The sequence below is a fragment of the Orussus abietinus genome, unplaced genomic scaffold, assembly GCF_000612105.2.
Source record: "Orussus abietinus isolate OABI.00-Male unplaced genomic scaffold, Oabi_2.0 scaffold92, whole genome shotgun sequence".
Classification (NCBI taxonomy): domain Eukaryota; kingdom Metazoa; phylum Arthropoda; class Insecta; order Hymenoptera; family Orussidae; genus Orussus; species Orussus abietinus.
In genome coordinates, this window is record NW_019394274.1 from 181,454 (window position 1) to 194,295 (window position 12,842).

The window sequence follows — 12,842 nt, forward strand, 5'->3', positions numbered from 1 at the left end:
TCCGTCTCTATATGTATATATATATATATATGTATTGTACATTAAAGAGTATATTTTCTAAGGAGTTCTCGAGAGTAGTGCAACGGAGTCCTTGTCTTTGATACGAGTTTTATTTCGATATATTAACTTAGCGTCATGTACATCTCATGCCGACAGAGTCGAGCGCGACGAGGTCTTAACACGAATAGATTTCTTTTCATTATTCCAACGACTCAAGGTAGCACAGTAAAAGCAAAGGGACCACTCACCTCGAAACCATTCTCCAAAATTGTGAGAAACGTACCCCGTTGGGTCCTTTTAACGTCCACAATTGTTTGTTTCTACGATATCAGTTAGGTGTTATATCTTATAGATAAATTTATTGCCTCGGTGAATGGTGTCGAGGTATTTGGTCATATGTCTCTTTTTTTCTGCTCTTATCATTTAACATACCGAGGCATCTTCCAAAGGCATTTATACCAGGTTGAAGAAGGAAACCAAAGCCTTAGCCCAACATCGAGTAGACTCTGATATTCACGTGTCAATCATATTTTAATCGGTGGTGTAGGAATCGAGTTAACCAATTTTGTTTAATACATCCTTTGGCAAAGTAAATCATCGGTATATTGGACATACTTTTTAGGAATTCCCCTTTCCCGAAAAGTGAATTATAAACTTAATTGATCGTTCGATAAAGGGGTGGAAATTAATGGAGATCATAGATTTTTGAGCAACGCAACGCGACCAAAGGGAGACTTTGCTCGGTTCGGTTTGTTTCCCTTTGTCGACTGACAGGCACGTGCAAACATCGCAATAGTCTTTAACAATTGTACGAAACGTGGCGTATACAATTAGATCGAAGAGTGGATGCAGGTGCGTCGGCTAATTGACCGAGCCTTTGATATTTATTTGTTAGTTCCAAAACGACTAACCGGCCCCTCGAATCGATACTCCAGTTTTCAATTGGATGGACAGAAATACTTTGACCTCTAAATTGTTTGATACGTGTATCGACAGAAGTACATTAGTCATGTGGGATATCGACTCGAAGGATTCTAATTTCTCTCCTTATCTCTAGTTATCCTTAGTTCTAAAATTGTAATTTAATTTAATTCATACGATTCAATTTCGGATGATTCACAGAATTTCAAGGACAATGGATCCCGATAAATCCGGCCGGTTGTTTGAATCGATACTGCTGCTAACTAATCGTATCGTTAATGCTATCGTTAGAAATGTTTAAACTACTCAGCGTGCCGTCCTACGCGGAGATACGTTTGATTCTCGCAACTATCGATTAGATTCGTTTAATGCCACCATTTTTTAGTTCACTCGTTGGTATCGAATCATCGGTTGGCACTTCTCAGGTTCTTCGAAGAAGTGCCAAAGTTTCTCTATATTCCTGGGCTCGCAACAACCCCTCGGTGTTGCGTGTCACTTTTTCTCTTCTATCAGTCTTATCTTGTACTACAGGTATTTGAGACCATAAGTGCTGCAAACATTCTTGGACATCCGAGGCTCGCTCTAAGAACCGATTTCTAGAATTGTAAACTTCTTTCTATGGAAGTTATAGCAAGTCGATACTCAAAGAAACGGACAAAACCTGGATATGATAGTTTTAATGGCCTACGTTACACACTGGGAACCAGCATAATTTTAAATGCATCTCGGTAAGATCCTTACATTTCGTTCTATATCCAGGGATCGATAACTCTCTACGAAGAGGTATCACTTGATATAAATTAGGCAGTGACAACGTGCATATACTTGGGTAGTCCCTTCCGAAAGATACCTCGGACTCCGTAGAGTACTCCGATGAATTGCATATCCTAGGCCTTATCTCCTTTCTTCGATCTACCGTATATTCATAGTCCATGAAATCTCGTTATTAGTTCTGCACAATCAACGCGAGGAATTGATTTTGATTTTGACCATCCGTAGAGTTACACCGATTACACAGCGAGGCCGGAAGACTATCTCTCTGCGGACTAAATTGTAACACTCGAGAGAAATGTCATTGGTCTATTCGTAATTTTCAGCGTAAGGGCAAGGGACATCCTGGTGGCCTACGCACTCGATGACTGGATCATGGCTGCTGTCCCACATTCCAGGTCCGCACTGACGACAGAGTCCAGCCAGAGTGCAAGGTAAACGTACCAGTTGGCGAAAATGGTGCAGCAGACCTCTTGCCTTCCTGATAATGACATTTCCGTCCATGTACATGGCGAGAGAACTGAAATGTAAGAGCATCTCATCCGTTCGAAGGTCCTGAGCTATCACATCATCGGCATAGACACACATGATGGCCAGACAAAGGAAGAGGTGGAAGTGGTCCGTCAAGTAATTCACCCAGCAAGCCTCCCACATCACTAAAGCAACTTCCGTTGGAAATTCTCTCTTCAAGCACCTACGACACAAAAAAGAGAGGTAACGACAATGGAGTTCCGAACGTGGCATCGGTATAAACTTACAGTAATATCCATCGGTGGCAGAAGAGCAGTTCAAGTGCATCGGTATGTTTCTCGAGATGAGCATAGAAGTCGGGAACCATGACCCTGATGAGTTCTCTGAGGTAGCAGAGGTTCCGGTCCATGTCGGTATCGGTAGGAGTGCACACTGCCACCGATCTCTGCATCAGGCCTGCGAAACACCAAAAAGCTTCCACCTCGGAGTTCAACTCTGCCAGCAGAGGGGCCAGAAGATCCGACATGCCTTGAGTGTATCCCAATCGGGAATTGTAAACAGCATAGTTGAGCAAGATATTTCTGAGGATAACGTGAAAAAAGAGTTACATCAAATGTGAAGTCATACCGCCGTCAACTGGGTGTACCAAATGGCTGTATGTGCCCTGATCGTGAAATGTGTTCATTCGGCTAGTGCGGAGTGTTACCCGAGTCTGTAGTGTGCGGTAAGTAATTGACAGTTATCGGTATATAATTACGCACAATGAGTATTGAACACCACTTGTCACTCACTTCATGACTTCGATGTTAGGGTTATCCTCCCCAGCGTAGTAAGGATTCCCTCGATCTGTTCTAACGACATCTTTTTCGACTATACAGACGACGTTCCTCCAGAACCATTCAGCCTGCACCGTATTCATGGTCTGGCGGCGTCGTTCGATGTCTTCGTACTCCTGCTTCCTGATGGAATCGATGCGTTCCCTCTCCTCGTAAGTACTCTGGTAGCTATAACAATGCAGAAGGAAGGGCCAAACGATCTTTCTTAACGCTGGTTCCAGGCCCCCGAAGAAAATGCCCTTGCGTAGGGCTAGGTCATCCTCCACCTGGCCTCGTTCGTTTAGAAGGTCTTTCCAGGCCAATGAAGTGATCATCGGTACTTGACCTTCTTCAGGATGGAGCTCGTCTCTACCCACCTCTGGTCGACACACCATAAAGTGCCTGGAAGAAAGTTGCCATTTTTTTTTTTTTTTTTCCTATCGGTGAGTTGGAATAAAAAATTGTCATCGACTAACCTATAAGGAAGAGTCTCTTCGGTGTCTGTGTCTAGCCTAGGATAAAGAAGTTGGTGCCATTGGTGCAACATAGCAGCCAGTCGGTCCAGACCTCCATGGTGGAAATGCAGGATTTTGTACTGACTCTCTCGACTGGCCACTACTAGCTGGCCACAGGTGCATGCTGGATCGGCAAAGAACAACCTGAGAGATCGCATCTGGTCCAAGTCCACCGAAAACCTCCTGCATCTATGAACTCTGCGCAAAGTTACAGGTGAGGCAGTTGCACTTTCTGGAAATGTCAAATTATGTTGCAGAGCCAACAGTTCCGGAGATCTCATCCAGGTTGGAATTTCTTCAGCTGTAAAAAATCACAGAGTTGATGAAAACAAGAAAAAAGCGTATAAGGTTTCGCTTTATTTCCAAGTATTTTTTTTTTTAAATAATACCAGTACCTTCCATGGGTCCTGTCACGGTTAAGCTGCAAGTTGATGTAAGCGATAAACTGCGACTCTTTATGCTGATACCATCCAGGCTCTTACCGTCATAGTTACTCGAGTCTGCCAAGATACACTCTCGCAGTATAACGTTATCTTCGTTTCTTGAATCTAAGGATTCGGAACGTAAGTGACACCGATTAACAAGACGATTTTTATCTTCGTTTACCGCGCTCAATGACCTTTCTTCTAGACTATAAAGAACCTCGGGAGATTCCGTAGGAAAAGAAGTTTCAGATCCCTTAACATTCTTATCTCCGGTAGAGGCAATTCTGTCAAAGTCCTTGTTTGACTCCAATACCGAATCGTCAGGTGGCACGTGTGAATCCTCCGAGTAAACTCCCTCGTCTAGTTTCGTATTGTCATTTTGTTCGCCGTCTTCTTGACATTTAGACTTAAATTTAACTGTATCATTTTCAGCCTCAATATTTTGCTCCTTGAAAATTACCTCTGCAGAAGTGTTCTCTGTAGACTGATTCCCCACAGCTTGTTCGCTCTCTTTAGCAATAGAAAGTCCTCCAGAACACACCCTCTCGCAGTCACCACAGTCTATCGGTTCTTTTACTTCTAAACACACATCCACTTTTTCATTTACACACTCATGGTCAATTCTAGCATCGCAGCTCTCCTCTGATATATGACTCTTCGTCGAAGCATTTTCCAGGGTAGTCGGATGTCTTCTTAAAGTGCTGTTCGGAATCCAACTAAGGTGCAATGTAGGCACTGTAGAATTTTTATTAACTTTGCAGGTGATAGTCATATATCCAGGGTGATGAACGACGTCACAATGCTGCCTCATGAGGGTCGGAGGGTGTACGCAGACATTATTCTTGCAGAAGAGCACCTCACCATCTTGGTACATCATGCGACAATTATTTTGGCTTCCATCCCCTAGTATATAGCTACTTGCCTTTCTTAGGATATTTGGTAACGGCATTTTGCTTACTCTACGAAATCATACGTTGTATGGTGAAAACGTGCCTAAACCGTGATAATCGATGCTTAACAATGCTTTTTAACTTTCCTGAGAATTCTTTTGTCGAGGATTAATTATTTAGTTGTGCTTCTAATAATCATGTTTATCTTGATGACTGATTTCTATGATGGAAGCTAAATATCAGTAGTTATAGATGATAGTTTAAATTTTTCGTTCCATTGTTTCAATGATTTGACAATAATTCTTTCTAAACTCTGAATCTGACAATGCAGATCCTTCTCCATCAGGAAATCAATGTTATCAGGCTCATTGTGGTCGGTCCAAATTTCTAGCTGAAATAAGATGTTTATATCAATTTGATGATATAACTGTGTTCTCAGATTTTTGTGACAGACTATTTAATGTTATTTTTCATTCCTCGCTATTTTATCTTGTGATTGGTGCAGCTTACCCACTATGTTAAGTCATTTCGTTTTCTTTCTTTTACATAACTTGAACAATGGAGTATAAGGACAACTACTCATTGTTTTCGTTATCAAAGTCTCACGCTCTCTTAAGCGCGATATCACGTTATCCAAACTAATTAGCCTGGTCGCATATGCACCATTTGGTACTGATACCAATGCTGACATGTACATTCGTCTCAGATTGCTATACTGTTTATATCGTCAACGCATACTTGTTCATTTTGAGTCACAGTTCAAGGCACAAGTGCAACGAGACACGTGCAGAGAAACAGATTGGAAGTTTCAACGAACCTGAACCGAAAAAGTAAAGCTTCGTTTTCTTTACGGTACATTCTTATGCATGAATCTGTAAAAGATTAATTTATCATTACTTACAATTATATGCCGAGCAATTAACATCACTTGATTTTTTATCAACCGTTCAAAAGAAATTGAATATGCAAAATAACAATGATTAGACGATTCTTTGATCCCCATGGTTTAGTTCTTACTAATTAGCAAAGCTCTGAAACGGCCTTTAGTTTGAAATGAAATCAAAATTACATTCGTTCTCGCAGCTTTTATCTTAAACTTTGATCCTACATTCTCGGTGCAAATATACTTCTTCTCGTGATTAAACAACACGAGATCATTTTTTTATCTTATCAATTTACGAGAAGTCTGAGAAGCATTTTACAAGAAGTGTTCATTATTCTGGCTTCCATAAGGAAGATAACGTCCTACCATTGATATACTCCAGAAAATCAATTGCAGGTTTCTCTCATGTCTAATGAGAATAGCTTCAGTTTCAAACCGCGAAAAGTATCGAAAAGTGTTTGACAACAGTCACACGTCACAGATGCGTTTTATCCAGCAATCAATATTCCCATCTGATTTCTCGTGGTGTCTTGCTGAGTAGACCGGCGTTCTACTAACCGGCTAGCCAACGTTACGGTTTGCGTCAAGGAAATATTGATTTTTCCTTGCGTCTACTTCCTCTCCTAATCGCTTCAAGTTATTGAAAAATAATTCAATTACGGTTGTCCTTTGACAGGGTAATAAGTTCGACAATTGATTTGTCGTGGATATGACGAGCTCAGAGAATTCCACTACGGTGCGCACTACTTAAAAATAGGTTAGGTTAGGTCAGTTTTGACAGAGTTTATTTGCGAATACTATCACAGCATGGATGGTAAAGTCGGATGTAAAAACGTTGTCAAAACACGTGCGTACATGAAGAGTGCACGATTGCACGTTTCCTTTCAATTAGGGAATTGAGCATTTAGTGTCAGCATAACGGATATAACATGTTATAACTGAAGACACGATAAACAAACACTCTGACATTACAAAATAAATACTGGTGTAAATAACAAAGTCAGGTCCTATGGATAAAAATAACTAATTATCCATGGCACAAAAGTGCAGTCAATTATTAAATTAAAATCCCTGTAACACTTGCAGAACTATAATTATAGTCTTGCAAGCATCAGTCACCGCAGTCAAACATAATTTTGTGATCCTCGACTTGAGCTAGCCCTGATTTAGGTCCACGTTTGAGATAAGTTATTGTCGAATAAGCTGCAAAATGAAATTCTTCTTGTAAGTAACCATTGATCAACAGATGTCCAATGATTGCTTCACCCTTTTCCCTAGACAACTTAGGTATTGGCACGGTAGAGACTCTTGAAGCAACTGGACCTTTTCCATACCAGGCATCCAAGAGTTTCAGCGCAGTGAGTCTTGTGTCATTCTGGACTGCTTTTGTTATAATTTTATACAATTGCCGGCAATATGGACCTACATCGATTTCTTTCGACTCCTTAGGTTTGTAACAGTGGTCACACATTTGTGCACAATCGCTGGATTTCCAGTCCTCCTCGAAGTGTTTTGCTATCAGGCTTCGTCGACAGGTAATTCGATCAAGACAGTAAAGCAACATACCATAAAGATTCTGCAAACCAACCTTATCTTGGAAAACCATAGTGCTTAGTCTAAAACAAAAACAATTTGTAAAATATTCTTAAATTTGAGAAAAATTGTAGTATTATTAAGAATATTTCCTACTAACTTAAAGATATCTGCAAGACGATACATAACTATTGAGACAGCCTTTTTACCATCTCGACCTGCTCTTCCACTTTCTTGATAAAAATTCTCCATGCTTTTTGACATACAATGGTGGATTACGAAACGTACATTTGGCTTGTCGATGCCTAGTCCAAAAGCAATAGTTGCTACAACAGCCTGGTAATCTCCAGAGAGCCACTTGGAGTGAACTTTCGAGCGAAAGTCCGCTTCGAGCATAGCATGATAGCAGCCCACTTTCAAGCCACGAGCTCTGAGATCATCTGTCAGCTGTTCGGCATCCTTGATAGTGGTTGTATAGATTATTCCTGATTTACCTTCGAATCTACACTTAAGTAAATTCTCTAACATCGCTAAGCAAGTGTCTTTATCGACGGGCTTTCGGCGGACCTCATAGAAGATGTTGGGTCTGTTGAATCGAGCCCTTAGAACCAGGCATCCTTGTAGGTCCAACATTTTCTGTACATCGACAATTACCCGTGCTGGCGCAGTTGCGGTAAGACCAAGAAGTGGAACGTCTGGAAACATGGACTTAAGAATGCCTAAGAATCTGTAGTCTGGTCTAAAATCATGGCCCCATTGACTACAGCAGTGCACTTCGTCTATAGCAATCCGATCCAGTCGACCAGCTTCAAAGGCTTTCTGTAGCTTTCCCATAAAACGGTTTGACTTAGCCATATACTCTGGAGTCACGTACACTAGACGTAAATCAGAATTCTTATCCACCAAACCATTCATGATAGCAGTTGTATTTTCTCTGCCAGATTTTGAACTTAACATCATTGCTTTAACGTTTACTTTACGTAAACCATGCAATTGATCCTCCATTAAGGAGACTAGTGGAGATATTACTATGGTGATCCCTTTGCTAATAGCAGCTGGTAACTGATAGCAAAGGCTTTTCCCACCTCCAGTAGGCATGACCAAAATGACATCTTCTTTTGAGATAACGGCATTCATTGTTGACAGCTGTAGTGATCTAAAAGAATCAATTTTAAAAACCCCTGTTAGAGCCTTTCTCAAGTCTTTTGACCAGGGAAACTTTTCAGTATCCCAGTTCTTTTTGGACAAGGTAAAGCTTTTTTTAAGGAGGGCATCGTCACGCAGTTTTTCTTTACGTTGAGTCAGGATTTTTTTTCTATCCTCGAGCTTCTGCTGCTCCGATTCTATTTGTCTCAATTCATAGTCTATCGCTGCTATCTCTTCTTCCTCTGTGGCTGTAATTGAAATCAAGTGTATTAATAATGTGAAATATTATGCGGAAAAAAGAATTTTTAATATCTGGATAAGCTATGAAAATGTTTGACACTTGGAAATGTAAAACCTTTATAGTTCTTTTCATCGACAGTCTTGGCATCTTTCGAGGAGCCGGCGGACATTTTTTGAAAATCCTCAGGAATTTTCGGTCAGAAAAATAATCTACATATCGGCTTGTATTATTCCTTAAAACCAAGTGCAACATAACCAACCATAACCTACATAACCTTGCATGGATTAACATAACGTTATTCTTTTCACATGTCGCTGCTGTGGGTCGCTGCAGGACAAGTGTATTAGTTTTGGCTGCAGGTCGTCCATCTGTGTTTTGGCTGTTGGTTTCGCACTGGGAGCCAGAGGACTGTTTTCGGGTTTACTCGGGATACGGCGGAATATTTAAAATGTTCCTTTTCATTCTTAAATCTTGTCATCAGATGGGTTAACCGAAGAATGCAAACGTAACTAGAAATGTATTTCTATACAGTGAGAACTAGACAAATTTCTTCATGATAAAATAATTAAGTTCATTGCTTACAGTCAGTTATACATGTATATATATATATATAGTAGTTCAGGAATAAAACGGAGTAGAAAACATAGAAGTTGGAGTAAAGTAGTAAAATCACATTAATAGTAGTAGATCTACTCCGATCGGAGCAGCTGGGAGCAGCAGTGGCAACCCTGGGCTGGAATTGTTTGATTGTTTGTCAGTTGTCGAGGCATCCTGAGGATTTTTCTGTCATTTAACCAACAGAGAAATAGGCAAGTAACTTGCCAATCTTCCTACTGAGCAGTTGTTAAACTCGCTCAAGTTTGCAGTTCCTTTCAAAGCACGTTAGGCGGACAACGAAAGTTATTCCAGTAATTTTTCCAGTATGCTGAACGCAGCATTTCGCATGTGCCCAACCTGGTTAGAAACCAAACTCACCTCTGCATATTTTAAGGGTATTAACTTTTTACATTTTCATGCGTCTTTCTTTAACCGAAATAAAAGATCCACTTAACTGGCACTGGATGTCTAAACAAGGGGTTTGATATGTGTCAGATGTAAGATGCAAGCTAAGTAGATACATAACGAGTTGTTTTTAAAGCGGTCTCAAGGTCAGATTCGACAGGTGTCCAATGAGAGGGGCATGCACGTTGTTCGCAGCATACCAGAGAAATTTGTTACACGGACGGCTGATATACTTTAATTACTATCATAATTAATAATGGGCTCACATATCTTTGATGATTTCAGTACAAAGTATTTCAACGAATGGTTCTAGACATCTTCGTACAGTTCCTATTCTCGTGAATCACTACAACATGAAAGTCGAGATATTACCAGCATTGGAAGACAATTATATGTATTTGGTATGTGTTTTACTTCTGTACATTCTATGCAAAACTCTGGACAATTAATAGACAATAGAGTCTATGGGATTAACATTTTTTTCAGATCGTGGATGACGAAACTAAAGAAGCAGCTATTGTAGATCCGGTAGATCCTGATTCGGTCATATCTGCTGTTGAACAAAGTAATGTTAATCTTACCAAAGTCTTCACAACCCACCATCATTGGGATCATGCCGGAGGCAACAAAGCCCTGTGCAAAAAAATGAAGAATCTTGAAGTGTACGGTGGAGACGATAGGATCGATGCCCTCAACCACAAGGTTGAACATGGGTTTACTTTTATGCTTGGAAAATTAAGTGTTCGGTGTCTGGCAACACCCTGTCACACGACTGGTCACATTTGTTATTATGTCTCAGGAAATGGAGAAGATCCAGCAGTGTTCAGTGGTAGATAGACATTTTTGTACATAAGAGGTCATAATTAAAAGGCAGAAATTTATAAGAATAATGTCTGCCGATTAGGTGACACACTTTTTGCAGGAGGGTGTGGTAGGTTCTTCGAGGGCACAGCTGAACAGATGTATCAAGCACTTGTGGAAGTCTTAGGGAAGCTACCGGATAACACGGTAAATCTCCAGATTCTTGATTTTTGATATTTGGCTGAAAATTCATAATTTTATTGATATACTGCAGAAAGTTTACTGTGGTCACGAATATACTGGGCAGAATTTAAAATTCGGAATTCATGTAGAACCAGAAAATAAAGCGATTCAGAAGAAAATCGAGTGGGTTCAAGAGCAGAGGAAAATGAAAAAACCTACGGTACCCAGTACTATCGAGGACGAAAAGAAGACCAACCCTTTTATGAGAGTTCATGAATTGGCAGTGATGGAACATGCCAAACAGTCCGATCCGATACAGACCATGGCAGCATTACGAAAAGAAAAGGATAATTTCAAGGGATAGATAGGTGGTAGAACCTTACGATTACTTGCACAAGAATATTAGTACTTTTTTTACTGTTTATAAATCAATAAGACTTCTGTTTCGATTGACCAAGCCGTAATCAAATTACAGCTTAAATAAATGCTTTAACTTTATTAGATACAAAGTGATGCAAAGAGCTCCGTTATTTCTTGATATGAGAACTTTATCAATTAATTGTTCCATTTCGCATAAACTTTTTACACTTTGGTCAGTTAAACTCAGATTAAATGACTGTGAAGGCTTACTTATAAAGATAACTTAACTCTTACATATCAAGCAGCGATCGTTCATTTACAAACACACATATTTACAATTAAATTCGCATTGCTACGTCACGCTTACAGATGTCGGATTGGGTATGTCTTCCGATTTCTTATTGTAAATTTGCATTTCAGCTACATATTTCTCCTTGGAGCGTTCGTACATATCGTAGTAGACCTGTAACGATGTAAATAAAAGATGGAAGATATAAAATAACTGTCTTATTTTTGGGGAAAAGTTTTCAACGCCCAAAGGTCCTACCTTCTTATCCTCGGAACTAAGAGACTTCCATGTCGTTGCCAATTGTCTAGTGAGTTCCTGTTTACTAGGCTCCGGATCACCCGCTAATCTCTCCATTACTCGTGGCCTTTGTTCCTGACAAAACTGGAAGAACGGATTGGCTGGCCTCTTAGGCGCGTTTGGGTCTGCCTTGGTCCCTTTCCTTTTAGCTCCCTTTTTAGGTTTGTCGTCCTTAGAGTGATGAGAGCCTGACTTTGACCCTTTTTCTGATTTAGGGGTAGCTTGAAAGACACTGTTTTCCTCGAGTACTCCCATGGGCGCTTCACGCCATCTATCCCCGTGCTGATCCAAGCGATCTATTAAGAACCTGAATTTCAAGTCCGATTAAACCATGCCTTAATACGAGTTTAAAACTAAAACAGTCGTATCACTGAAAGTATGAGATTGTACACGATTTACATCAATGACCTGTCGCAGTTAACCCATAACCTAGACGACGTACTTTTTCTCTTTTCGTGTCCGCTTCAGTAGCTTCCTCACAGTCTGGATACGATAAACCAACCTCTCATTATCCTATAACATAATCGAAAAAACAATTATAATAAATTAGTGGATGAAAATGCCAAAAATGTGTAAATTTATATTTGGCCCAGGATAACACTTTTCTACAGGCGAACATACCTGTTGAAGGATTTCGCATCTATCGAGTAACAGTTGATACTTTCTTTTATAAATGTCAAATTCTTCCGGTTCGATGTCGTACTCGGATTCGTCGGACATAACGATCGATCGCGTTGGATCGTTCTCGGACAAACGTAATTATTTACTTTCGGCCATTTTCTCGGGAATATAGCGTGGTGTCGGTGATTCCGATCTCTACCGACAGATCCCGTCAAACCTTCACCGCTCCTCTCACAGATGGCGCCACCACAGCGTTCTATTTTCCACCCCAGGAAAATCAATAAAACATTCCGAATAAATGTCGAGTACCATATTTAAATAATCCATAAGACGTCCTTCGTATCGATTACGGTAATTTCGGGGAACTCGATAGACGATATCGAGTAACAACCGTGACAACGGATCGTACTTACGAGTCCTCGCCAGTGGCGCGAAAACGCGCCATTGTTTACCAGGAAGTTCAGCAGAGGGAAAGGGAGAGTGAGAGAGAGAGAGCGTTATAGTGGCGCGTTCAAGATATCTCATAAACAAAGGGACATTCTTCGCGCGAAAGAGCGCGCAAGAAAAGGCGTAGGAGCAAGAGAGATCGAGATAGTGGGAACAGAGGCAAGCCGCCGTCAAGGGGCGAAGGGAGAAAGGGTGCGCGCGCAGCCCCCTCTCGCGGATCCTCGCGCAACT

At 40.6% G+C, this 12,842-nt stretch overlaps 4 protein-coding genes across 12 annotated transcripts; 1 reads left to right on the forward strand and 3 right to left on the reverse strand.

Annotated features, from left to right (window-relative positions):
• Positions 1 to 94: 94 nt before the first annotated feature.
• Positions 95 to 6,365, reverse strand: LOC105697402 (TBC1 domain family member 16). Of its 2 annotated transcripts, XM_012420682.2 has the most exons (7): positions 6,058 to 6,365; positions 5,626 to 5,680; positions 3,889 to 5,199; positions 3,455 to 3,794; positions 2,955 to 3,380; positions 2,451 to 2,744; positions 95 to 2,386 (listed from the first exon to the last, which is right to left on the reverse strand). In XM_012420682.2, exons 3-7 carry the CDS (start codon positions 4,865 to 4,867, stop codon positions 2,002 to 2,004), a joined length of 2,424 nt encoding a protein of 807 aa, XP_012276105.1. In that variant the 5' UTR covers positions 4,868 to 5,199; positions 5,626 to 5,680; positions 6,058 to 6,365; the 3' UTR covers positions 95 to 2,001. The 2 variants fall into 2 exon arrangements, with proteins under 2 accessions (XP_012276105.1, XP_012276104.1); XM_012420681.1 differs by lacking the exons at positions 5,626 to 5,680; positions 6,058 to 6,365 and adding an exon at positions 5,319 to 5,454.
• Positions 5,553 to 11,456, forward strand: LOC105697407 (hydroxyacylglutathione hydrolase, mitochondrial). 5 transcript variants are annotated; one of them, XM_012420691.2, is made up of 7 exons: positions 8,843 to 9,116; positions 9,196 to 9,420; positions 9,533 to 9,603; positions 9,899 to 10,014; positions 10,100 to 10,442; positions 10,518 to 10,621; positions 10,689 to 11,456. In XM_012420691.2, the coding sequence occupies exons 3-7, from the start codon at positions 9,534 to 9,536 to the stop codon at positions 10,959 to 10,961; spliced, it is 906 nt and encodes a 301-aa protein (XP_012276114.1). In that variant the 5' UTR covers positions 8,843 to 9,116; positions 9,196 to 9,420; position 9,533; the 3' UTR covers positions 10,962 to 11,456. The 5 variants fall into 5 exon arrangements, with proteins under 5 accessions (XP_012276120.1, XP_012276119.1, XP_012276114.1 ...); XM_012420697.2 differs by lacking the exons at positions 8,843 to 9,116; positions 9,196 to 9,420; positions 9,533 to 9,603 and adding an exon at positions 5,553 to 5,638; XM_012420696.2 differs by lacking the exons at positions 8,843 to 9,116; positions 9,196 to 9,420; positions 9,533 to 9,603 and adding an exon at positions 8,452 to 8,473.
• On the reverse strand, positions 6,455 to 8,994 carry LOC105697403 (ATP-dependent DNA helicase Q1). 4 transcript variants are annotated; one of them, XM_023434868.1, is made up of 3 exons: positions 8,871 to 8,994; positions 7,385 to 8,618; positions 6,455 to 7,307 (listed from the first exon to the last, which is right to left on the reverse strand). In XM_023434868.1, the coding sequence occupies exons 1-3, from the start codon at positions 8,890 to 8,892 to the stop codon at positions 6,803 to 6,805; spliced, it is 1,761 nt and encodes a 586-aa protein (XP_023290636.1). In that variant the 5' UTR covers positions 8,893 to 8,994; the 3' UTR covers positions 6,455 to 6,802. The 4 variants fall into 4 exon arrangements, with proteins under 4 accessions (XP_023290636.1, XP_023290637.1, XP_012276106.1 ...); XM_023434869.1 differs by having other exon boundaries at positions 8,881 to 8,952; XM_012420683.1 differs by lacking the exon at positions 8,871 to 8,994 and adding an exon at positions 8,726 to 8,832.
• On the reverse strand, positions 11,067 to 12,558 carry LOC105697408 (high mobility group B protein 2). Its single transcript, XM_012420700.2, has 4 exons — positions 12,165 to 12,558; positions 11,986 to 12,056; positions 11,505 to 11,850; positions 11,067 to 11,420 (listed from the first exon to the last, which is right to left on the reverse strand). The coding sequence occupies exons 1-4, from the start codon at positions 12,261 to 12,263 to the stop codon at positions 11,310 to 11,312; spliced, it is 627 nt and encodes a 208-aa protein (XP_012276123.1). The 5' UTR covers positions 12,264 to 12,558; the 3' UTR covers positions 11,067 to 11,309.
• Between the last annotated feature and the right edge of the window lie 284 nt (positions 12,559 to 12,842).